The 27,219-nt window shown below is 37.0% G+C and overlaps 1 protein-coding gene across 2 annotated transcripts; it reads right to left on the bottom strand.

Annotated features, from left to right (window-relative positions):
• Nucleotides 1-53: 53 nt before the first annotated feature.
• On the bottom strand, nucleotides 54-26,709 carry LOC131696498 (stathmin-3-like). Of its 2 annotated transcripts, XM_058991106.1 has the most exons (6): nucleotides 26,514-26,709; nucleotides 11,888-11,944; nucleotides 9,999-10,094; nucleotides 8,494-8,672; nucleotides 3,345-3,536; nucleotides 54-2,180 (listed from the first exon to the last, which is right to left on the bottom strand). In XM_058991106.1, the coding sequence occupies exons 1-6, from the start codon at nucleotides 26,530-26,532 to the stop codon at nucleotides 2,121-2,123; spliced, it is 603 nt and encodes a 200-aa protein (XP_058847089.1). In that variant the 5' UTR covers nucleotides 26,533-26,709; the 3' UTR covers nucleotides 54-2,120. The 2 variants fall into 2 exon arrangements, with proteins under 2 accessions (XP_058847089.1, XP_058847090.1); XM_058991107.1 differs by lacking the exon at nucleotides 11,888-11,944 and having other exon boundaries at nucleotides 26,514-26,708.
• Between the last annotated feature and the right edge of the window lie 510 nt (nucleotides 26,710-27,219).

Here is a 27,219-nt window from a genome sequence, read left to right as displayed (position 1 = left end):
AGTACTGTATGTTACTGGCAGCCCTCTGTATGAAAGAAAGCTACACAGAAAGATTCATGGTGTATTACCAACTTTATTATTATTCATTATCACTTCTGTTCACAATAACAAACCCAAGTTGACACTGAACTGCAGGTGAGAGATCCTAACATATGTTATACAAGTAGAGCTGTAAGTGTGTCCTTGTCTTTGACTGTTATCATCATGGACTATGGAAGATGGCACATTTTAATCATCTACAAAATGTAATGTGGCAAAGATATGATCAGAATTTTTAAGGAGTTTAGGTTACATCAGCAGGGAATTATCCAAAGCTGTGTCAAACAGGGCCTTCCACAGACTTCGGCAAACAGAGAAGATACAGCACAAGGAATAGTGTAGAGGAGGCAAGGTTATAAACATAACTGGCCACCAACAGACAAGTTACTACGGTTTTTATGAAAACTGGCACTTCTTAGCTAATACCTAGATGTTTTTGTGTGGTATTTAGCATTTATTATTATTATTTTAAAGTATTCAGGGAGCATATTAACTAACACAAAAAACTAGTTTAAATACATTAATGTCCTTTTAAGAATAAAAACATTCTACAGATAACTAACGTAAGACAGGTCACTTTGCTACATGTTTCTTTAAATGACCATGAACTGTTTTGCCTTCCTTAAAATTATTCTCAGCGTCTCAAAAATTATTCAAATACCATAGGCATATCTTTAAACACTAAACACAAATTCTAAGGAAAAACTATTAAACAAAATCATGTAGACAAACACAAATTCCTTTCCACCTTCAGTGTAAAAGCTGAATAATTTGTCTATTTGTGTTAACTCAAATTCCCAAGTCAAAATACTGTATATTTTCTAAATTTCGGTTGTTATTTAACCCACTGAAATGTAAGTAATACTGGTGTTAACCCTCGTCAAGTAGGTACTGTATATGCACAAATTCAGATTGCATTCAAAGAATTGGGATGGCCCTTTTGACTAATTGAATAAGTTTGTGGTGAGCGAGCTGCAGCCTACTGGTGTTAATACCCCCCCCCCCCCCCCCCTCCTGGTTGATAGAGGAACTGCAGAACTCCATAGCACCATAATCAGCCTTATCGTGGTAACATTTCTGACAGGTGAGATATATACAAACTGCAGGACTAAAAACATGACTGGTGGTGCAGCGGTGATATGCAATATAATGGATGACTAGGTTAAGCACTATCTTGTAAAATGCAATCCTGATATTAATAACAAAAGATATTTACAGAAAAGAACAAGCTTCAAGTCAGAATTCCACGTCAAGCAAACACTCGTGTACAGCGTAATATCTTGCAGATTTTGTTTCTTCTATGTCGTACTACCACTACTGCAGTAAGAAGACAAAATAATTTGGCTCAAGCAATTCTTGCACACATACATAAGATCAGTAAATATTTGGAACACACAATTATAATACACAGTGACATCGATGGCAGTCTTTTTAATAATCATGAAATTCAACCTTTAGATTTCGGATTACTGTGAGATGCATAAAGAGTAATATTTTATTGTGCTTCAATTTGCTTGTCAGGTTAAGTACAGATGCTAATATTTCTTACGCAAGTGCAGAATTTAAATTGGCTAAAATTTGAAACCATCATATAGTGTGACCATACTGGTGTATAATGTGGGATATGGGACATTTAATGTCTTGATTGATTTTAAAGTGAGGCATAAACCACAAAAGTATACTTTCTGTCTTCCTTAACCCAATCCAATAAAATAGAAAACAGATTGAATTTAAACCTTGGTTTTGCATTTCATTCACCCTGACTGAAATTTTTTTCGAAGCAATATTTGTAATGTGCATTTCAAAACCACCTCCTTGATAGTAAAAACCTAAAGGTTGAACTAATAAATCAACATTAGTTTAGGAAAATGTTCATGAGCAGAATACAGAGCAATAAGTTGTGGATAGACTAGCAGTAATATTGTAATCGTAAATTGTTTCCTATTGCACAAAGAATAATATTGTAGATGAAGAACAATGCAGGAGCTTGGATACAGAAATATTAAAAAAAGTTGCAGTTTTTTTTCCTAGCCAAAACTCTTGAGATGTGGAATTTCTTGATAAAGTTGTAGAAAATGTCTTCAACCGGAGAAGTCGGCTTGCAGTTCCTTGTTTCGGCGGACCTCAGCTGCATGCATTTCCTGAAAAGACACATGTGAAATTGGGAGTTAGAAAGATGCTAGGATATGCCCCACTGTAACCCCCTCATAAGGTATAATATAGATGCCTAGTAGATTGAGTAAAAGAGCAGGTCGTTTCAAATCTCATTGTATTTCTTTGTTCGCCTTTCGCTTCCTTTTCTAAGATGTTTGCAATTGTATTCAGTGGGTCTGGGTTCTGTTGATCCAATATTGAGTCATTTCTCTCTATATCTGTCAAGTCTGTGGGCTTCTCTGGAAAATTCAAACTGCCCATGATTGAATAGACTTCCTCATTACATTCAAGTCATGTGACAAACTGGCCCTTCACTTTGGCTGGCCCCGCCTACTCAAGCTCTCTTTATAAGAAGAGTAGGTTGGGGCTGCAGGGTTGAAAAGTCACATCGGTTTGTTTGAACGGAATTTGAAAATCTGTTTATTGCTGGGCAGTTTGAATTCTCTAGACAAGATGGATACAGAGAAAAATAGTAACGACTGAGTTTTGGAGCATCAGAACCGATCAGAGTGATGGCAAACACCATAAAGAGACAAGGTTGAACAAATGAATACAATGGCATTTGGTGGTTCTTGCTTGTTAATAATACATATAGCAAGTTGGAAACTGTTAATAAGTGCAAGAAAGGAAATAATTATTTTAGGAGCCAATGTGAAATAGATTCTAAAAAAGTCCCAACATTTCAATACCCATAAATGGCTTCTTTGTCAAGGTCAATGACTGAATTGGCATGTGCACTGCTTTTGTTTGTGAACAGATATCAAAATTACAACAGCTCTATTCAAAGAATCAACAGCATGCATATTCAATATTAATTTGTTGTTTACACAGTCTTTCTTACTCTTTCTTTGAGGCAAGATTATAATGTTGGTTCGATTTATTTATTTATTTTTCTCTTATTTCAGTCGTGCAGTTTTGGCTAGAGGACACCTTACCTCACATACAATGTATCGCAAAAAATTATTATACTCAGGAATTAAACATTATAAAAGTTGTGTTTTTTACTAGAATTGTGCCAGGTATATATGCATGGACCGACTGTATAAAATGTACAGTATTAATATTTACATTTTTTTACATATCAGGATAATGTTATCTGCAGCATGCCTTTACAATTTCATCACTGAGTAACGTCGTCAAGCATCACTTGCCTTTTCACGGAGTCGCTGCTTGAGGGCATTTAGGTGGGCCTCCCGGTTCTCCTTGTTGACCTCCATCTTGTAGTTGAGTTTCTCCTCGGCCATTCTGCTGAAGTTGTTGTTCTCCTCCAGGGCCTTGTGCAGAACCTCTCGCTCATGCTCACGCTTCTCAGCCAGCTGCTTCAGAACCTGAGCTTCCTGGGACTACGGAGACAAGACACACCAAACGGGCCTCTCATTAAACTGGACTGAACCAGGATGGAGCTGCCAGCCTCCACTCACACTCCCTCACAGGGGAACAGAGTCCAAAGACCTCACCGTAGAATACTGAACCCCATAGTAAATATGGAACCCCATAATAAACATGTAACCAACCCCTCAGGTGTGCTGTGAGGATGTGTCTTTAACCACCTGGAGCACTGTGTCAATCCAACACAGGCCTTCTGGTGAGTTATTGCTTACTCATGTATAGGGTGATATCATCTAAATTGATAGTCTCTACTGCAAACCGTTGGCTTCCCTTTGTGGCAAGTAGATTACAGACGCTATTGAAATTCTTATCTAATTTAATACATATTAAATGTATTTATTTATTTGTTTTTAATGAAAAATGCATATTTGTAACAAAGTGAAAGTGACACCCAATACATTTCTTTAGACTTATCTTGCCCTGACTATTGTTATCAATTATGGTATATAGAATTTGTTTTGTAAAACTAGGATTGGTCTCATGAGACATGACCCCTATCCAGTCTAAATTATTCAGAATACATTAGGACACGGCAGCTGCTCTAAGGGCCCAGGAGATTTCGTGGCAAAATAGACCATTGTTCTGTTTCACTAAGACATTGGGAGGCTTGTTAAATCTGTATCCATTAGAAGAGTTATCACACATTTCATTAAACACTTGCCACAGGGAACTAAAGGACAAAACAGGTTGTGTGTTGATGCACACATACGGCCAGAAAATATATTAAAACTAAGGTATTAATTAATTTAAGAAGGGACTATCTAATAAAAAAATCTGCTCCAAGAAAAATCCTCCATGCCATTTTGAATAAAAAAAATCTTCCCCATCGTTTAGACAAAAGCACAGGTTCAGACGGCTTTGGTGCAAAGCTTTACTGCAACATATTAATACTTAAACAGCCAGCAAGAACTGACAGCCATGTTTATTTGCCTGGAACCAAGAAGATATTTTTGTCCATTTCATAAAAATAAAACCATGCTGCAGGCCATACTACAACTGCTGCAGCGCAGAGGTCAAATGTCCAATAATTTATCCTATAGCTTGGGTTTATGAAGAAAGCAAAGCTGGGGATCATCAGGACACATTCCAGTTTTTATCAAGTACATTGTATTGCTGTAAGGACACAATTAAACAGGGAAATGTATGAAAGGAGTACAGTCTGTAATATATCTTTATACTTGTCGCAGGGCCACCTAATATTGTTTTAAGAGTGCTTCTTGAATGAAATAAATTAATCATTTTTGTATTTGTATTTCTTTTTTGTATGTATTTAAGTCAAATCATTGCATACTTGTTGGTTTTATTGCACCAAATACCATTCTGAGGGTACATTTGCTCTTACCCCCCAGTATCGATAGGTCACTATAGGTTTAGAAATACTAAAAGAAACATCATTAATTAGATGACAAACGTTTAAACTACAAGTCTTTTTTAATGTCTTCATAATGGGGTTACCACCCTCCGTGCATTACCATGATTTACTGTGCTTTACAACACCATGAATCTCATATTCAGAGTAATACAATATCATAAGTAATGATAATAGGAACAAAGCATTCAATATATAAAAACCTTAGAATATGTCTCCTATGCAGCAGGGTGAATACATTATTTTGTCAGGTAAAATCTCTTTGGATGAAGCTTCTCCTGTTGAAGTGTTTCGTAAAATGTTCTATGATTGATGGGAGAGATTCATCATTGCTCAGTGCATCTTCCGATCCCACTGCCAAGCCGATCTCCGCTGTACAGACAGGAGCTCAACAGCAGATGTAAGTGAGCTACTGGCACCTTGAGGACAAAGACCACTTGAGTTTACTGGTGTCCGGCCAGAAGGGGTCGCTGTAGCACAGTGAGGGAAGGGGCTTGGTAGATTTGACTTTACATATCCCATAACAGTGTCAGTGCCTCTGCAATGCATCAAGTGGGATCCCCTGCCAAGATCAGCAACTTCACATACCCATGCCACAAACCTATATTCCCCTAGAGGGACTCCGTTGTCTTTCTGTAATTAATATTGCAAAATGATCTTGTGTAATATGAAAAGCTTATAGACAGTATGAGTCATTTCAAAGTATAACATATTTTTCTTGTTTACAAAAAGGGCATGGTGCTCTTCTGGGGAAGTCATTAAGTTGACAATATTATATATGTCTATCTAGCATAATCTTGCTGCTGTTTTTTTTCAGTATGTAGGTCATATGATAATAGCAACACAGTTGAGGAGAGTAAAATGTAAACTGTGGTGTGGAAGGTAATGGATTTGAACGTTTGCTTGTCTAGGAGGTACACTACTCTGCATTTTTTCCCAATGCTCCTACATATAACAAGGTCACTTCGTAAACTACTGTTTTCTACAGTTAGCCTAACATCTCTATGTTTGCAACATACTATTTAGACAACAGTATGAAAAAATTACTTGTGTGGTATCAGATTGTTTGTATACGCAGCTATCCAGCCGATTATTGCAGATAAGCAAAACAGAATTAAGCATTACTACTCGATAGAATAACTAGAGTGTAAGGGCCTCTGTGGTGTCCTCTATGGTGTCAAATGTGCGAAGCTTTTTTAATAAGACATAATGCTAGCAGTAAAGTGAATTCAGCTATAAGCGTGTGATATGGTCTTTAATGCAGCAAAAGCCAGTCCTGCAGGCATTCGGTTTGGGAGTACTCATTGGCAGTGGTGGTTTGAGAACCTCAGTTTACAGTGATGGTATCATTGTGGATAAAAGCCTCACAGGGGGCCAATACACACTAATGACTAAGAAGGGATTGGAAAAAGTGAGCCAGAGAATACATCAAGAATGAAGGCCAATGGGACAAACCTCCAAACAGATCCTGCTGGGGATAGTAAACTAACCCCTTCCTTCTGTGCTCTCCAAAACTCGGATCAATCCATGGGAGGAAATGGCATCCATTAAACACTGAGGGTTCTTGATCTCAATTGTTGAGTTTGGGGAAAAGAGCAGAGCAACTCAGTGCTCACAGGAACTGAATGAATATTTGATGGGTTTCCTTCATGAAATATTAATTTGGGATTTTAGAAGGATTTAACGTTGTTTTTTGTTTATGTAAATGCAGATATTTTTATCGAAAGTCCTTGAACTAGTTCTTAATGGTCTTCTGTGTTAAAGATCAATAGTGAAGTGGGTGCATGTGTAATTGAAAAACATGTGTGTATTCTAAGAACGTGCCATTACTTTCCATATAATTCAATAAGGATTTAATGTAATGCAGAATGTTCTGCTGGTCCATGTGAGGAAGGCTTTAGAATCTGTCCCTGGCTTTAGAATTTTTCTGAACGTTGTCAAATGGCATTTGTCATGTGGGTGGGTCTGCTGCTTTATAGTGAGTTACTTCAGAATGACTAATACTGGTGTGTAATAAAGATTTCAAAACCTATGGAATGATCTGACTCAGTTCTTGCTGATGGCGTCTATATAAAACAATTACATTCCCCTTACTATCTGAACATGTTTGTTATCATTGTGAGTGGTTCTGGATGCTGTTCTTTGATACTGAGATATCAACGCATGTTCCTTGTATATGAATACCATTTATCATTGTTCATTGTCGGCTTGATCCTCCTCTTTTACAGTATGTTTTTTCACATTGAATGTGAAAAATAATACCATGTAAGCCACTGTTTTGTATTTTTGCAGTTTAGTTTTAAATTGCTATTACCATTTAATCTCATATGCTCATTTAATTTGTAGGAGTGGTGCTGCAGCACGGTGATCTGTAGAATCTCCAGCAACTTTGTGCTCCCCTGACAGTATGACTCCCCTTCTAAACCATGCGCTTGTGCTTTACCAAATGAGCCACAAGGGAACCCCTTCCCTGTATTTTATTAGATTTTTTGTATTGAATCCATACCATTTCTTGTCTGTAAATATACAAACCCTTGTATAGGACACTTCCAAATGATAAATAAGAAACAAAGGAAGAAAAAAACATATTTTTTTGGTGCCTTCATGTAGGATCATCTACTTTTACATGAGATCTTTAGCCTTTGCCTCTTCAAGCTGGTATTGCTGTAATATGAAGTGTTCCCTGAGGGAACCAATGTGCATTGAAACAGATCCCATGCTTATTATCCAGAAAGGCAGGAACAGTAATATCACACAAGTGGAGTAATTGGTCTGCAGTGTGTTCATTAAAGCAGAAACAATTTTTACTTGAACTGACAGTTCAAGCTGGATAATAAGTAGCGCTGTTCAGTTCAAATTCGGTTTTAATGAATTGGAAACCTGTAATTTTCCAGAATTTATGTTCTGGTCTTTCTGGTTTTCTAAAAATGCATGCTATAACCTTATATATAACTTATACAATTAGTACGTTTTATCGCAGCTATGTAGATGTAACAAAATGTAAGCCAAATTTATTTCATACTAATTAATACTTCAGTATTTAATTCTTCACCATCTGCCAAATATCTGAACCCCCTCCTACACTAGTACTAATATTGCATAAATATATTTCACACTCTCTTCTTACATTTAAGTATGCTTTTGCATTATGGATATCAGGGGATTAATCAAACACAGTAGTTTCCAAAAGTCTTAACAGGGTCTGTTGTTTATGAACTAACCATTAATTTCAAATGCAATAACAAATATGAAGGGTTTTGGAGAGATATTTTTGTAACACAATTTTCAATTCGGCACATTTAAAAACCTTTAAATATGCCTGTGGTATTTAAACATCATTAGTTCAATCAAAGATTTGAAGACCTCCCTGGACTAGAATGGACAGGAAGACCCATAAGTACCTGGTGTATTAATATGCAGAGGCTTTGATGACTTGTTTTTAATAAATCTGTGTAAAGAGGGTCACTGGACTGTATATGTTTAATCTTTGAGTTTCAGGGCTAACTAATAACCTCCAAATAAATCCTCCAGTAAACACTCACCTTCCTCCTTTCCTCTGCAGCCTCCAGCCTCTTCTGCAGATCATCCAGGGACATGTCCTTCTTCTTAGGGGGGGAGGAGAGGGACTGGGGGCGGTCTGGAGACAGGTCAGCTGGGGCCTTCAGTATCACCTCGTAGGACTGCCCAGATGCCCTCTTGTTAATTGGCTTGACTTCCATATCTGGGTGTGAAATAGAGATACACATGATACAGAAAGAAGATATATTTTTAATGAATGGGAAACATGTTAAATATATGAATAATATATTTATAACCTTACCATATATTTTCAACAAATAAAATAAATATATGGCTCACAGATTCAATTATATTTAAAATATACTCGTCATACATTTTAAAAACATTATTTATGGATGCTGTTTAAATATATTTAATATATTTTGCAACAAATTGGTGTAAATATTTTGGAACTGAATAAAAATACATTAAGAATGTATTCATAAGTTTCCCTGAAATGTACAATGACGCTAATATGTGATGCTGACCTTAGACATTGATTAAACATTGATAAAAACAATAACTAAATATATACCATACAGTACATAAATTATATATTTAATTGTATTGAAACATGTATTTACCTTTTTTTATTTAATATTAATCAATATATTTATTATACAAAGCCTTAAATATTGTATTTGTCATACATAGATATTGCCTGAGCGGACTCAAGAAAATTAGTTGCTTGCAAAGGACGCTGGGGTTTGGGATTTTTTGTGTGGAAACTGTGATTATTTGTTGATTATTGTAAATATTTGATTATTGTTTCTGTGATAATTGTTCAAGTTATTGTTTTACGTGTTTATGGTTCATTTGGGAGTATTTCTATGATTTGTTATTAATTGGTGAAAATCACCCTGAGAGGTGTGTGCGTCCGCAAGAGTGGGGAGGTGCCTTTGTACAGGTGTTTGTTTTAGTGAGCGGTGAGTTATTGCTGTTGGCAATCTCTGTTAAATAAACACATCCAGTGTTTTAAAAAGAGCTGAAGGTGTTGCTTCTATTATTAATCCAGGAAGGTGAGTTTAAGTACTCTGCTTGGCAACAATATTGTTTGTTTTTTATTATGTGCCATACACAAGTACATATATAAAATTAAATATTTCAAATGTATACATCATGCATTTTTCTCATATCATTCTCAATATATTTACTTTATATTTTAAAAGCATTAACAATATATTTAACATATATCATATCTTTTTCATATCTAGAAAAGGGGCCAAATTTTGGTGTATCTTATATAAAAGTGAATAGATACCACAGTTCTCGCAGCTGAAAATTGCAGGAGTTTATCATAGTACACAGCTGGCAATTCTACACAGCCTGAACCTAATCCAACAGTCTGTTTGGAAATACTTAGATGCCAAAGTAAGATCACCTCATGTTTTATTATTACTTTACTTAAGTCTTGCAACATTTCTAACTCAAAAGTGCAGGGAGTGGTTCAGATAAAGAGGGTTACACCTCAGCAGGGTTCTGTACTCACCCCCATATTTGTAGATGCTGTTGGGATGTGGCTGGGTGTAGAAACAGGAGCAGATCAGAGACAGCATGGACATCTCCTTAATTTTCTCCTTGTAAGCTGAAAAGATACATAAGATATTCTGAACAATGGTTCTGTGAGGCAGCCATATTAGACCAGCAGACAGGCAAGGCAATTCCCTTCAGACACAAAGAGATTCAAGCTAGATATTTTACAATGCTTCAGTAGATCCAGGCCCCATTAGAGTTGCTGTTATGCTAATGAATCTAAGCAAGCGCACATGTGCTTCTGTTCTGAAGAAGCAAGGAAGTGCCATTTTGATGGTGCCTGTTCAGTGTACCGACCATTTTGTAAAGCTAAATTAATTATTTCTCCCCAACAGTTATTCTTCCCTCATTGTGTGTGCATGCACAGGTCTTGTCTCTGCCCTCTGACCTCTAATTGCCTGGTTTCCATGGCAACAGTTTCCAGGGCAGGGAGAAAAGCCAGGGAACAATCAAATAATGCAGACAAATGGTGGGGAATCACAAAATGCTATATTATAAAACCCTTGAATACACATAAAGAAAAGCCTTTAAAAAAAAAAAAAAAACATTGTTTTGTACTACTTTAAGAAGTACATCTTTCATTTAGCTTTCATTATTGTTTGCTGGTAAGCCATGAAAGAATCAGTTAAAAAATGAAATAATTAAACAAAAAAAAAGAGTACAAAGGCAACAAGCTGAAGATGAGTCCAAAGGCAACACACAATACATCAATTATTGATGTCCATGGTGTTTTATTTTGCGAGCCTCAATTAAACATTTAGTGATCGATTAATCACCTTGGACTCCTATTTAGTGCCACATGTAACTCACACCCCAATTCATTCTGGTATGTTTTACCTGTCTCAGGTACCTTTCACAGCAGGCCTACACTTACCAAAATGCATTGGGGTGTGAATTGAAAAGTCTGAACTGTTCCAAACTGTCCTAATGCACATGGAGTCATATGGTACCCCTACAGGAAGCTAGCTACCCCAGATGTCAACTTGCTTTTTAATCATAAAGTTTTCTCAATGCAAATGATATTACTATGTATAACAATACACAGGTGCATATCTTCAGTTTATTGATGGCTTTTGTGCAGTTTTTGCTTTTGAATAATAAAGTGTTCTAATGAATTGATTATAGTCGATTATTACCTGTCTGAGATTCGATTTGGAAATTGGTTTGTGATTGCACCTTTAAGATAAACCCACACAAGAAATGTAAAAGGTAGAAACTGCACAGATACTGTACACTCACTAACTAGAGCTCTCAAACACCATCAAACATGTGCTCAGCATTTTCAAAGCATTCAGCTATCGCATTACCATAGATATCGACCTCTGGAGCAAACAAAGAGAAAAGGGTCTGGATTTTATTTTGTTTTTATCAATACATTCTGCTGAATATTCTGTCCAGGAAGTTTACAGTGTACAGATCTTAACAATTGTTCTCAGAAGAACGTGCTATCTTATGTCTTTAAATAATTAACTAGTACCAAAGACATGTAACACGTGAAATATTTATGAAGGGGGGTTATAAATAATTTTTGAAGGATGAGAATATTGCTAATTATCTGCACTTATCATTGTTTGTTTATTTAGCAGGCACCTTTATCCAAGGCAACTTACAGAGCGACTAGGGTGTGTGAACTATGCATCAGCTGCTGAGTCACTTACAACAATGTCTCACCCGAAAGACGGAACATAAGGAGTGACTTGCTCAGGGTCACACAATGAGTCAGTGGCTGAGCCGGGGACCTCCTGGTTACAAGCCCTGCACTTTATGCTAGTGATGGGCACTGTCATTAGAAATGCCCAAAGCATTTCTGCCCAGACTTAGAAGTGTAATAGGTCTCTACTTCACCTTCCACAATTCTGTTGGAGTTCATATCCTTTCCAGACATCTGAGGCTGAGCGTGAACTGAAAAGTAAATACCACAGAGCGAGCATCATTATCAGGGAGCATTTCAAAACCGGAAGAGCGGATATTAAGCAGGGATGTGGAAGGGGCGGAATAAGAGTTAAAAATTGGGGGAAAAAATGATAAGCAAATAATGTATTAACTGAAGAGGGCCACGTAAAAGCAGCAATTATATAATTAAATGGTAAACAACTGACAACTTAAAGACATTTTCCTGCTGCAGTTGGTCTATCAGCATTTTATATACAGTATCTACAATGATGTCATCATTTCCCAATTAGAAGTAGAACATGTGTCTATATAGTAGCTAATACAACACTCTGTATCTGGTGTATGATGCTGTATCAGTGGTGTCACTTCTGATGAACTATACATTAACAAGTTGGACGTGTGACTCTCGTTTGTCTGCATTAAACAGTTTAGCTGCAGGTGTGATTATACGCCTAGTTTTTTAAATACATTTTTGTATTTGTAAAGTTAAATAGATGTATGAGTAAGGGTTACAGTTAAACTTTTTTGTTTTCATTTTTAGCAATGAGTGTGTATTAATACAACAATATAATTAACTAATTTACACTGCTAATCCATTTAAGAACCTACCATGTGCTACTGTATCAGTACCACTGTACAAGAGCCCCAATTCAAGCAGTGCTGATATTGCTCTGCTGCCCATAAGAATTCAAATCACTTTTAACTCCCAGTGGCAGGTGGAAACAGAGCATTCAGTTTTAAATAAAGATGCATCAGATCTTGAACATTACAGTATGAGTCAGGCTGTGGTATTTCCTCAATACCAACAATACCAATCTCTTCACACAGATTTAACGCTTTAATGAACAATATTCAAGCACAGCTACAATTCTCTCAAAAGCCATTTCCATTTCCTGCTATTTAGGTGGATGAAGGCAATGGGTTCTGTCGTATGCTTCATACTGGAACACCTCTGTCAATTTTAATTAATTATCTTTTCTGACAGAGCTTGTAAAGATGTAGGTGTTTTTTTTCTATCAGTCTGGTTCTATTAAATGTGAATTTACAACCTCTGGTTCACTGAGCCTCACTCTGTTCAGTCTTACACATTTATTATCACAGCCTACACCAAGCAAGGGTTCTTGGGGTTAGGTTGGGATTGTCCAAAGACCCCACAGTAAAATGTTGTGCTTGTTTTTAAATAACTTTTCTGTATTGCATGTGCTTGTTACATTCTGAGCAGTGAAGATATGAGAAAAGTAAGGGTTTCTTAATTTTTATGTTAGTTTAGCTTACTGCAAGTAATGACAAGGGCCTGTCTTTTTGGCTCACAGACACAGTGGCATGCTGGAGTCAAGTGGGAGGAACCTTATGTCCATACAGATAAAATTGTAAGCAAAATGTGGGAAATGTAAGCAAACCGGACAAGATTTGATTTTGACACAAGATTTTAAAAAAATCACAAAAACAAAGATCATACTTAGAAACTGCTGTTAATGAAAAGGTTTAGCTCTGAAGCCAAACAGAAAGGAGGGAGCCACCCTTTTTCAAAATGGATACCAGCCAAGAAAAAAATAAAAAAATCAATGATGTAATCAGGCTGCTGAAGAGGTGCTTTAATTAACGCTGTCAATAGGGGGCTCTGTGTCAACAAACAGCAACCTGCTGCAAATGCTATTAGTCACCTTCTTTGGCTTGCATCCCTGGCTGTGTCCAGATTGCTAATGCATTTCTCTGCATTGGGAAGGTCCTAATGGGAGTGCGAGCATTTGTCATTGTCATGGCTGTGGCAATGAAGTGATGCATTACATACCTCAGTGGTTTTCTAAAGGGCAAAGTGTGACAGCAGTCAGGTTTAGATAGTTCTCAAGTGAATGGAAGAGTGAACACACCTTGAAATATTTACAATGGACCCAAAAGGACGGTTCTCCCTATTTGGTCCAGGACTGGTTTTAAACAGGAGCTGAGTTTTCAACTGGTCGAGAGTCAGTTATTCTGGGTCAGAGGGCATTTTAGAAGGTGGGAAGGGGGTCACTCAAAATGGTTCCCTGTTTAAGACCGGTGAGCTGACCAGGAATACTTTTTGACCACAAGGTTTCTTTCTGGATATACAGCTAGTATATGAAACTCCAGCCCTGTCCACTGCATTGACTGCAGATTTCAACCACTTCACTTCACAGTAAAGGCACTTTAAATAGTTTTTTTTCTTGTTTTAGCAAAACCAGTAGTACAGTCTCCTGAGCCAGCATAAAAACTAACACAACTAAGCCAATGCTGCCCATTGCTGGAATTTCAAACTGGTGAGTTTTTTTTTTAAATGTAAGTGTATTTTGCCAAGGTATATAACATGGGTGCAATTTATGACCCTTCGTTTGTTAAACAAGTGACCCCCCCCCATTTAATTTCTGACCACTTCCTTAAACTCCCCATTCACACTAAATTTAACGACAGTGAAGTCTACTATTAATCAAAACCACGGTGCTTTACCAACACAGGAAACCAATTTTCATTTTGGTTCCAATGTGCTTTCCAATTGACAGCTGCTGGTGTAAAACCAGCAATTGCTGAAATGACCCAGACTACCAAGGCTTGGTAGGCTTGGAAACAGCCAGTTCTCAGCATCAACTCTCATAATACCAGTCTACCAGAAAAAAAATGCGTGTTAATAATGTCTGCGAGAGACAAGCAAGATGTCTAACAAAATAATGACAGATTACTGTTTCCACCATATGAATGAGCAATGCTGCTAAGCTTATTCATTAAAGTCAGCTTAGTTTGATACACAATTCACATCCGTGTTCAATATTAAGGGACGCATGAATTACTTATGGTTGCATGTTCATAGATGCTGCAAATGAGATGGCTTCATATTTAATTACCTGTGTAAACTGTGATGGTTAATCTTAGTTAAGATGATTAAGCAGAAAGACGCCAGCACATACAGTATATAAAACAATCGGATTCATCAGCAGATATTATAAATAATAGTGTGAGTACACTATTATGATATACATACATTCATGAATATAATGTTAAATGTTTGGGTCTGATTTTGCTTTTTCTGTGTATCATGATATCCCTTCATAATTAAGACCTTCTGTCTTATTCTTAATAATGTCTCTTTAACCCAATTCCCCCAGTCAAGCACACCATGCAGTATTAATCAGTCTAATATTGAAATTTACATTTGCATTAATTTCCTGAATATGGTTGGTATGCGGTGTGGAGTAGCCAATCAGAAGCTGCTAAACTCAAATGCTAATAATAAGAATGGCAAGAGAACCAAATGTCAAGAAGTATTACAGACTGTCACTACAGTTAACTAGAAATCTCATCAAGCAAACCTGGCTGCAGTTCATTTACATTCTAAATCACCCCCTCAGTTAAAAACACTGGACCCTCACTGTTCAATTACAATGCAGAAATGAATTGCATACTGTAATAGCTATAACTGAGTGTGACTGAGATTACATCGTAAGAGTAATGCCTACTTATCCTTGCAGCGGCTTTAAAGAAATGCCTAATAACAACCACTGTGATAAATATTATGTAAATATAAATGTTTTAGCACAACATAATTATCACTTTTCTTTACAGCTGCCATAAGGATGGCAGAGTCATACTTAAAATGTTATCCCAGCCTGTGTGATCTAGGGCAAGGAATTTTATAAAACTGAAGAATGTACCAGCGAGTGCAATAACATCCTACACACAAGTTAATGCTTTTAACGCTGTATTTAAATAGATTTTAAGGGCTCAGTTTACAAAGCCCACGGCAACTTACGCTCTGTTGTAAAAGATGCAGACAATGGTGGGAGGGTGTCACCATATGCAGAAGAAAATTGCACCTGCACACATATATGATCAGGGCTAAATTACATTTAAATGAGACTTATAGTAACTTTGATACGCTTCATTATGGAAATTACTTGTATTAGCGGAGTTTTCCCCAGTATATGTTTTATGTAAGTTATTGCTGATAATCTTAATCATTGAAAATAGGTGGATACTGAAGCACCAAGCCTAGCTGAAGGTTTTCAGTTACATCATTTCATTATAATACTGTCTACGGTAGAATCGCATTACAGTATATGCCACTTTTTGTACTCTTCTGTAAGGTTTTTCTTTTTAATTTTTTATAATCCTATAACGGGAGAACACTTTATCAAATATGTCACTTAGCAATGCACTTAGCTTAGGATGATTTCAGCATCTCCTCGATCAATCGTCCCTAACCCAGCGAAAAAATTATAAATGGGTTATTACTGGTTACAAATGGATGTCTGCTGATGGTAGCTTGAGATTTGCTTGAAGCAAGCCGTGCACTAATAAGGTATGGACCCAGTTCACTGTCGTAAATCACTTTTTGCTCCCCATGTTCAGCTGAGTGATTGAGTTTTATCATTGGAAGACAATGCAGAAAAATGGTGCCAAGCAGTTTTAAGGTTATATCATTAAGCTTCCTGCCACATATTTGCAAACTCTGTCAGGAATATATTTTAGATGACCTTTAGCTGGGTTATAAAATTGGATTTAGTACAGGAAGACACAGTTGCATTATATTTTAAGGCTGAAATACTTTCCAAATCGTTAATGACTGAAAAGTTCAAATCGATTTGAAAGGTCCTGCCTGTGCAGAGGGTATAGAAAAGCAAATGCAGTGTAGTGGGGAGTTGTGTGCCTGGATGAGGTTAAAAGCTCTATACCCATGAATGCAGTCTTAACCCTGTTAAAGTAGCATTTAAAAGGCTATCCACCAAGAATGCTATGCCTTTTGATCACATTAAACCATTTTACTTCACGCCTGGACCAACACTGGCCAGCTAGTTTCTGCAACATGTCACAGTGATATGCTTGTTATATGAATCTCCATATTCCAGAGACTTTACACACCATTCCTTCACTGTTCAAGGTTTCAGTCTCATATAATATCCATCTGTTATCACCCCAGATCACTACGCAGCTGTGAAAAAACTGGTAAAAGCTGATTTAGTGCCCAGGACGATACACATTGTTGCCAGAAACGGCAATTAGAGACAGCTTGTTCATACGCCCATAGCTGCCTAGTAAAGCATACTGTTATTGAACACAGAATGCACATTTATATGACGCATGATATTAAGAGACTCTTCAGCGCTGTTGTTCTTTACTGATACCAGCCAGACCTGCTGATGATAACTGAGAGTGCTGAAGGACACCTGTCCTTTGCTCTTACATATGCCTTAAGATGTACTGTCATCCAGAGCACTGCAGGTCATTAGCACCATGCCTAATTTACGACTTGATGACATTATTGAATGTGGCATTTGTTAAATAAGGTCTTTAGGCTATAACACTCAGAGGCTGTTCTCAATTGAGAACCGTCAATCCTGGTATATACAGAACCGCGGTAATTTATTGTGTCCCTTTGAAGAAATACTATTGCAGGATTGTTGATGCTGTGTCACAGTATCACAAGGTAATAGAATTTGGAATCCTAATGAAAGTGATTGTCATTTAATAAGGCATATATGTATCCAGTGCAGTTGACTCAAAACACAATGCATTCTGGTACATGAAGTCTTAAAGAAAAGAGACAACCAAATGGTTCTTTAGTGCATTAGGATGGTTTTTAAAAGAACTCTATTCTCTTGGCTTAGTTTTCAGGCGGCTAATGTCAGTGATTCAGCGGGCAGTCTTGTTAAAAGTGCAGACTCAGATAGACTCCAATACTGCTGCTAACACTTCCCTCCCCCTCCCTCTCCTTCAACTGCAGCAGGTTAGGACTGTTAATGTCTGGCTCTACGCAGCTCAAAAATCTAATCCAATCATCTTCGGCTTGCAAGGTGACATTTCAGACTGCTTACCTCAAATGTTGGCTGGGACATTTTGTTTGAATGCCCTTTTCTAGCTTTTCTCCAAAAATGATGCAAAGGATATGGAAGCAAGAAAGCGACTTTCATGGGATGCTGACGCAAATTAGGTGGGCTAAGACCAACCACTTTCATAAAGCATATTATAAATTCTGTGAAAACAAAGGAATCAAAGACTTCTGGCTTTCAGATACTATTTCACAAAAAAAGGATTGGATTATATGACAGTTTAAATTAGCACAGAAAAACAACTGACTACACCCACTTTTGAAGGCCCCCCCCCCCTACATTCTTCCTTCCTATATTTGAACACTACAGTTTGATCACTAGGGGCTCTGGTGTTTGAGCAGATCATTTTTACAGTAGGTTATTTATCACATACAACCAGATGACTGAATAAAGAGGCTTAAACTCCCGTAGAAATGCTTTCTTTTTTTTGACATTTCTTGTAATTTCCAAAGCTTTTGTTTTAATGAATTATAATAATCTATAAACAAAGTGGTGTTGGATAGCCATAGTCTAGGCTTCTACATCACTTGAATACTTATGAATATACACACTGCCTTTTGGCTCCATGGCCAAGTTTTACAGTGTAAGTTTTGAACCAACCACCCAAACAAACTTTATTCCCACTATAGTGATTACATAAGAAAGTGGAAGGCTAAACAAGAGGTACCCATACACAACTAAAGGAAATAATACACAGTGTTGTCGTTCCGTTTCATGTATGTATTATAATGAGGTGACCTTTAGCCCCTACGGGACTAAGCAGCACTCTTAATTCTCTTCATATTAAACTCAATCTGCAATACTGGAACCCCCAATCTGTATTTGTGATGACATTAAGCAAGATATAATAACTAGGAATTGTATTTACTGTATTTCAGCAATAACTACAGGCCACCTTGTGGAGACAATAGTTTATATTTGTGAGGGATACAATCTTTTCCAAGTACACTCGATGCATTCTTTAGTTCCAGCTATTATTTGACAAGTGCTTTTTCCTTTCCTTTTTAAAGTTTCTAGATTTGAATTGAAAATAGTCTGTTATGTGCTGCTTCAGATAAATCAGATGTACTGCAGCCTGCTGTTGGGAGCCTATGTGATGTTTGTTTATTGAAACTGTACCATGTCCAATCATTGTAGTATAACAATATTTTGAATTCCAATGAAAGTAAATGGCAGATTATTTGTAATATGAAGATTGTGTGAAAGGCAGAACCTACAATGTGAAAAGAAGAGGGGGTATTGTAAAATTTGAACTAAATATCATAAGATTATACCAAGAAGTGTACATTCTAATACAATGATAGCAAAGTGTTTTTATAATCCAATAGCAATAAGCATATAGATACAGTGTGTGCTACTGCATTGCTGCTAAATAGAATTTTGGAAAATTCAGAATATTTAACTGACATCCACATATATATATGGCAGTTAGAGCAATACGGTAATGAGCAGCTATTTCTGATCCTTTAATCTTTTATACAAATCAGTCCTAATTATGAAGAAGGAATGTTTAAATCTACACAGAATGATGTTATGATTAAACCTCAATAGGCACAGTAGGTTGCTGCCTGTGCAGAAATATTTAACCACTAATTATCACCTTTTCAAGTAGGTAAGGATCTCCTCCATCATGCTCCAAACCTCCCATAGGATACCACCTACCTCACTTTAAAATGCAGATTTTATTTTCAGATACATTTTCTTTGGATAGTAAATCTTAATAAGGTTTTTAATCTAAGTGCCATATCAATGGAATCCACAGTTGAATGCTGATGCAATTTATCATCACTTAAAAAAAAAAACTTTCATCTTCAACACTCAGTTCTCACCGTCTAACAACAAAGATTACTCTTCAAGGAATTTAATAAATACAGAGTCAGACAATTTCCTTAGATGATGGCTTTATCTTTATGATATACCAGCACAGAGGCCTTGTAAATCCCATAAAAGAGATGAGGTTTACTGTGTGACGGCTTTATGCCGTGAATGCTGTCTGGAAATCCTATCAGCTGCTAAAGAGAATATTAGCTCTATAAACCAGCCACGGGTTTGAATGGACTGCAATGCGGTGCAGGGGGCTGTAATCTGGTGGGTTTCCAGCTGAAATCTGTTTTGCCTGAACCGTGAAGGAAGGATGCGCCGAGCCAAATCGATTGGAAGTTCCGCTGCTCAGGGATCTATTTTCAGTCCAGTTTTCAGCTTCATTGCTGATTTAAGAATCCTGACGCAGCATGATGCTTCTCATCTTGATGAGAGAAATAACTCTCGCCAGCCTGGTTTTATCATTTGGAAATACGGTCTCCTCATATTGAGGTTCCATTCAGCACATAACAAGATGGCAGGCAAGGCAAGGTCGACACCCAAGTTTCTCTTCCACTCATGTTGTGGAAGCCTATTAAAAACCTATTAAACCTCTATCCAGATCTGAAAGTAGGTCCATATTAAATTATACCCATTCAAATCTGAATGAAATGGCCCCAGAGGTCTTCCACTACCCTCCCCTGCTCTCCCAAGCTGTATTGTACTGTATTATCTAGGCTCCTTTCTGTAAATCCGGTTTAGGCTGATTCACCCACTAAAGACAGTGATACTGTAGCTATGTAGGAATCACCAGATCAGCTAGAACATAAGCCAAGCATCACTGCTTAGCCCATTGGCCCCACCCCTGTTGGTTAGTCTTTAATGGGTTCAGTGCTGGTAGCTTTAAGGATAGCTTTAACAAATAAAATGGAAGGGTTGTGTGCAACTAGACAAATGCTCATGCCCATCTGAATGCATCCTTTTTAAAACAGTTTTTGTCCTTGAATTGCAGCTAAGGCCCATAGTTTTAGAAAAGCAGGGTATTTAAAATCAGCTGCGTAGCTGGGATGGCCACTGGCATGAGATTAGGGGTGAGTTGACTTAAGACAATGAATGTCTTTAATTATAGCGCAAAACCAGGCAACTGCACATTCCTTGGTGAGATCCTGCCAAAGAAATCTTTTTTTTTTTTATCCAATGAAAAAAAAGAAAGAAAACATTCAGAACTAATAATGCTTGCAAGTCATTTTGTGTTTGCACAAAAAGATTCCTAAGAGGAGCTCTGGTGCTGGCAGATCAAGGACAATGCATCCTCCTCAAAACTGAAAACATGCTGACTGCGGAGCACAGCGCTGCTTCATCAACATTTCACTGCAACGAGCCCACTCTGTGTTCCAGCACTGCAGTAATGCATGAAGAAATGAAGAATCTCTTTATTAGAATGTGTCCCTGTGACAGGGTGACTGAGGGTCTGACGTCACGGCAGAAGCAGGAACAAAAACTGACACCAAGGCAAGTACTGCAGTTAACGGCTGTGACGCTTTTATTCAGCAAAAGAGAGATAAATCAAAAGTTTAAACAAAAACACTTGCTCACAGAGCAAAATAAAAGGGTAAACGAAAACAAATCTCTGACACAAAATAATAAATAATACGATCCCAGGTCAGGCTGGGCAGTTGCTGTCACTGTTCCTGGAATCTTTTTAAATTACGTTTAGTTTCTCTCCACTCTCGCTCCTCACTAACACCCACCCTGACCTAGAGAGCTGCAGCCTTTTTATATCGTGGCCGAGGGGTTTAACTAGCTTGCAATTAATTATTCTATTACCCCTCGGCCACAATCTGCACGAGTTTATTAAATTACTTCTGTGGATGGGACTACCCATCCACGCTACAAAACAAATCGGCTACGCCGTCAAAATACAAAATAATAAAACATACGGCGCTCGCCGTCATGTAAATAATAAATCATAATACAAATACAAAATAACACGGGCGGAAGGGGAACCCCCGTTCTAAACTAAAATAAACAAAACAATGTACAGGGCTGCTCGCCCTGTTACAGTCCCATAAAGTGCAGATGAAATCCTGTTCATTTTACAGGAACCCCCGGCTTATTGGAGAGAAGAAAGCTGATTTAATACCGCAGGGTTTGACAGGGTTACAGGAGATTGTAAGGTATAGTTCAAACAGGGGCTGGATAAATTATTATTGCATTTAGTTTGGCAAGCTGGTTATCTTATTTTTCATATTATATATTTTCTTTTCATATATATAACCTTAATACCATTAATTGGCTTCCAAATGGATATTATTTGTTCTAAAACCACGTCCCCTTAAAATTTATATTGTTTTCCTTGTTTGATAGGCAACATTTTACATTTTGCAATTAAGCATGGTGTTGCATTGTAACTACATAACCATGTCTGTAATTACTGTGATACTACAGTGTAATTACAGGGCACATTTCTACTTGGAGCATTGCATCTAGCAGGCAATGATACATTTCTATGTATTATTATATTGGGTTGTACTTTTAGATATATTCCATGCCTGCTGGACTAGAAATGATCCAGCTGGAAACACTGCAGCACCAGTCCTCGGGGGTTCCAGTCTAATCTAAGGGATGATGATATTCTGCTAGTTACTTTCACATTGACTGGAATCCCGAGAAGCTCTGTATTTCCTCTTGCCCTCTCTTGACCCCCCATATGTTTCATGATTCTGAATGTTCCTCCAGAAGACCTGCTGTGATTTGGTTGCTAGTTCAATGTAAGGTAAGCTGGAAGACAACCTTGTAGCAGACACAGTTCAGTAGATATACTTCTTAATAATATAACCGGGGTAGTCCATCAATTCTCCAACAGGAGGTGCCGGAGTCCCATTGGAGTACGCACCTCAATTAAAACTATTAGACTGTTTGGCTGCATAGGTCTGTTTTTCTATTGTTTGTATCACACATTATATATACACTTTATAAGGCAGGGATGTGCAGAAAATGTAGATCTGGCTTGTTTAAAAACATCTCATACTCTTAACAAAAAAGTTAACATAGTTTAACATAGATATTTTAAAAAAAGCAATATTAAATTTGGGTAACAAATAAAATAGAGGCAATTATTATTATTATTATTATTATTATTATTATTATTATTATTTATTATTATTTATTTCTTAGCAGACGCCCTTATCCAGGGCGACTTACAATTGTTACAAGATATCACATTATACATTATTTCAGATTATACAGATATCACATTATTTTTACATACAATTACCCATTTATACAGTTGGGTTTTTTACTGGAGCAATCTAGGTAAAGTACCTTGCTCAAGGGTACAACAGCAGTGTCCCCCACTGGGGATTGAACCCACAACCCTCCGGTCAAGAGTCCAGAGCCCTAACCACTACTCCACACTGCTGCCTACTGCTTATTATTATTATTATTATTATTATTATTATTATTATTATTATTATTATTATTATTATTATTATTATTATTATTATTATTATTATTATTATTATTATTAACATTAATAATTGCATCTATTTTATTTGTTATCTGAATTTAATATTGCTGTTTTTATTTATTCATTTATTTAAGTTTTTTTGTATAGATATTTAACTGTCTGGTAAATTCTCAGTTAATATGAACCAATATTTAAGGAGATTTATTTTTTATACAGCTAGAATATATATATTGAATACATTTTATTGACTCAGTGATGTATGCTCTTGCTACTTAGATCATCATAAAATCCAAAAGAACAAACTGAGAATGATTTCAGATGAGTACTGAAAAATAGGATTTGTTTGGGAAAGCATTTGCTGATTTCATTTATGCAGCCATCAACAGGCTTTCAGTCGTTACCTTTAAAGTGAAGGCTCATGTCATTAGCAGGAATCGAATGATTGTCAGTCCCTGTGCAGAGAGACCTGCTAAATTATTCTGCACCGAAACAAGAGAATAATTAATGTCTAGGTGTCCTCCAGCACAGACCTGACTGATTGCACAGACAGGCTCCTGTATAGATGAAATCCATCTCTGAAAACCTTCCATCTTACAGTTTCATTGAAATGCAGCCTTTCTTCTGAGGCATGCTTTCTGCTTTATACAAGTAGGATCCTTAATGAAGCTTTAAAATGGCAATCTAATTGGCTGCAGCTCTCTCTCTCTCTCTCTCTCTCTCTCTCTCTCTCTCTCTCTCTCTCTCTCTCTCTCTCTCTCTCTCTCTCTCTCTGTCTGTCTCCCTCTCTGTTTCCTCTAGGGGATATTAGTATCCAAGCTATTACGTAGCAGGTCAAATAAATGGCTTGGGGCTTTGGTGATGGAATACACAGGCCCACAGGCACTGCACTTGCAAGCTCTCAGCCTACAGTTTCCCTTCTCACTCTATATGCAACTATTTTTAAACCAAGAAAATGTAAAATGTTACATCAGCCTGTATTCAATCAAACATTATGGGCCAGTCTTAAAGCCTCAATATTTAAAAGATAAAAAACAAAAAGCAAATAGACACTGTGTAGGTTACTCCTTTAAGCCTTTATTTATACAATATGACAAGATTTCGTTCAGTCTTCTTTAATGGGATTGACTGATGCTGGTCATGCTTAAGCACTAACATTCATTTGGAGGTAGTTCGGTCTAATGGTTCAGACTTTAGAGGTCCTAGGGGTTCACATGACAGCCTAGCCATTGACTTGTGTGACCTTGGGCAGGCCACTTAACCTCTTCAAGCCTCAGCCAAATGCTGCTGAAAAATCCTAATCAGACAAGCCCATACATAAATAATTAAAAATACCAAGATGGTGTCCGCACCCACCTATTTAAATGTACAAACAGTATTAAAAACACTATGTTGCGCTATTGTTTGACTAAGAAAGCTTTATATTTTGTATCGACAATCCCTATACAATTGCAGATTTATTAAACTAGTCTCCTAAATATATACACAGTCAAGGGGTTGTTACTAGGCCTTTAAATCAGCTTCTACACTTTAGCCCCTCATGAAAAATGCATAAAAGGTTTTCAACAAGACCGCAGTAAGAAAAGAACACTTTCGGAAAATTATAAAATGTTTTGTTTTAACCAAATCGTTGCAAAAAAGAAAAAAAAGATCTGTCTAGATTTCAAAGGACAAAGAAAGTAAAATGGCTGAAAGTATTGCACAAGCAGGTGCTATTGTGCTTCACCGAGAGAGAAAAGGCAGCAGCACTGTTGCTCAGACACATACTGTATTGGGCGTGGCTCATTGTAAACTGCAGGGGATGCTTCCATCCAGATACATTCAGATATAGAAAGATATGGGGCACTGGGCCAATGTACATACTGTATTGTGTATTTTCACTAGCTACAGATTTAATGGCGTATGCAATAGTCTAACTTGTTATGAGAGTCAAGCCATGGTAGCAGATGCATTGCAATGCAGTGCTAATATATATTCATAAATCCTGACTTTTGAATCTCCCTGTAAGAATACCAAGCATCTAGACATAAACACTAAGAAAAAAAATGAATAAGATGAACTATTCTAAAATAAAAAACATTCCCTTTCATTAAATAAAGGAATTAAAATGTTTTTTATTGTTAAAAATGACTGGGTGTATGAGGTTCGTTTCAGGCCAGCCTGAATCCATCCTTCCTTTTAATTAAGTCTGTGTGCTTCTTAAAAATTTTTTTTTTTGTTTTTTGAAGGAGCGTGGCAGTCTGTTGCTGCAGTATCTGTAACACAGACTGCAAGCTCTCTGTCTGAGACTGCAGTCACACCCTTCAGTCTCCTGCCGTGTCGGCTGTCAATATTTCAGATGGATTTGTTAAAAAGGGTTTGTCTCCAGCCGCACTGGGGCATGGGGCACCTGAGCCCCCGGCTCCCTTTCTTTTGCTCAAAGGGTGGAAAAGATGGCTGCTGGGTGGAAACCTTCTGCATCTCCACACCGGCACACGCACACCCAAACACACCCAGACACACACACGCAGGCTTATAATGCAGCAACAAAAAATATGCATCCCTAGAACTACAGTCATAAGCTTTTTTTAAAGTATAGCTATATCATTTTTACATCTGGTATCAAAAAAATGTTAAGGCATTTAATATGTGTCAAAATACATCTTTTAAAGGGAATTTGAATATTTAATACTGGATAAGCATAATTATTATTTTTTAAAATCAAAATGTAAAAAATACTGATCAGATATAATAGGATGGCCCTTTCAATGGGCTATTAGATTATATTACAAGGTAAGTGACTGACTGTAGCTCACTGTAATAAAGTATTTATTAGTCTTGATTTGATCTCTTTTTTTCCGCAATCCTGTTATACCACAATGCTCTCTGTACTCTACGCCTGCCCTGTCATCCAGAATCATCTTTAGACTAAAAGACTGCTGAGAATTAATAACTTGGAATCATAATTGCATCAAAACTATATACAGTATCTTTTTTTTTATTTGATTAATAGATACACAAGCAAAATGTTTAAATTATGCAACTGCAGAAAACATACGCCTTGTCTCAAATCAGTCCATTATTTATGAATCACAGCAATGACCCCCAGCCCATAAATCATTTCTAAACATTTTGTATGCTTTATTAATATTTTAATTAAGGAAAAGCAATGAGGGAATTACTAATCATGCATAATCAAGACATTCTGCCAGCACTGCGTGATAAAACCTTTTTAGTAGCAGAACCTTTTAAAATATTATTTAAAAAATAAATAAAAACAAAACATTTAAAATATCCAGCATTTTTTGGTTTAAAAATAAATATATATAATAAAACAATAGATTTAGGGCGTATATATAGCATGCAGAATAATATACGCAGCTAGATATGAATATGCGGCTTTATAAAGAAAATAAATACATAAAAATGTATGTACATTTTTTTTTAACTAACATGGCTATAGAATACTGCAGAATATTGTTGATTGTCCTACCTGACATAGTGCTAGCCATGGTAGCTGGTGGTGGAGAGATCTGGAGGATGTCACCGGATGGAAGAGAAAAGAGAATGTGAGGCAGTCAAGAGAGCTGGGGTGGGTCTGTCTCTGTGCAAGTGCTGCAATGCTGCCTTATGAACAATGAGGCACACACGGTCAGCTCAGGAGGGCTGTAACCAGCTCAAGAAGAAGGGTGGGGGAAGATAGAGAGAGAGAGGGAGAGAGAGAGGGAGAGAAGCTCGTCCTTTCTGAATATTAATCAACAAATCACAAGCCTTGCTGCTGTGTTTTTAATGCCAAAAAGCTACTGTCTGTCTCCAGCCTGATTAATAAAATATATGTAGCCTGGTGGCATTAACACTACAGATGGGGGGATGTGAAGGACCACACCCAACACTTTTTTTGTTTGAAAAATAAAAGGGGGCTGTACGTGATTGGTACTGTAATTGGTTTTCAGCATCAATAATTATGTTATTAGCGTGGCAGACACGACACGACAATGAAAGCTAATGTTTAATTATCTGATCTTTTTTTTTATTCTAGCGATTGTAGTAGTATTTAGGCCCTACTGAAATTCTGTCGCATTCACAGGGTTTATCAGCACCATTTATCTCATGTTACCAAGGAGAAAGGGAGTTTTGTTAAAGCTAGTATGAAGATAAAATGCATACAACTTGTGGTACAAAAAAAAAAAAAAGATTTT

This window comes from Acipenser ruthenus, chromosome 18 (genome assembly GCF_902713425.1).
Source record: "Acipenser ruthenus chromosome 18, fAciRut3.2 maternal haplotype, whole genome shotgun sequence".
NCBI classification, from domain to species: Eukaryota; Metazoa; Chordata; class Actinopteri; order Acipenseriformes; family Acipenseridae; genus Acipenser; species Acipenser ruthenus.
This window is presented reverse-complemented; position numbering and strand designations above follow the sequence as displayed.

Bases quoted from the DNA above. Each gene is read 5' to 3' on its own strand.
- LOC131696498 (XM_058991106.1), bottom strand. The intron at 8,673-9,998 runs GTGAGTACAGAA...TTTCACACCCAG, and splicing joins CAGCATCTACAAATATGGGG to ATATGGAAGTCAAGCCAATT. The intron at 2,181-3,344 runs GCAAGTGATGCT...GTGTCTTTTCAG, and splicing joins AGCAGCGACTCCGTGAAAAG to GAAATGCATGCAGCTGAGGT.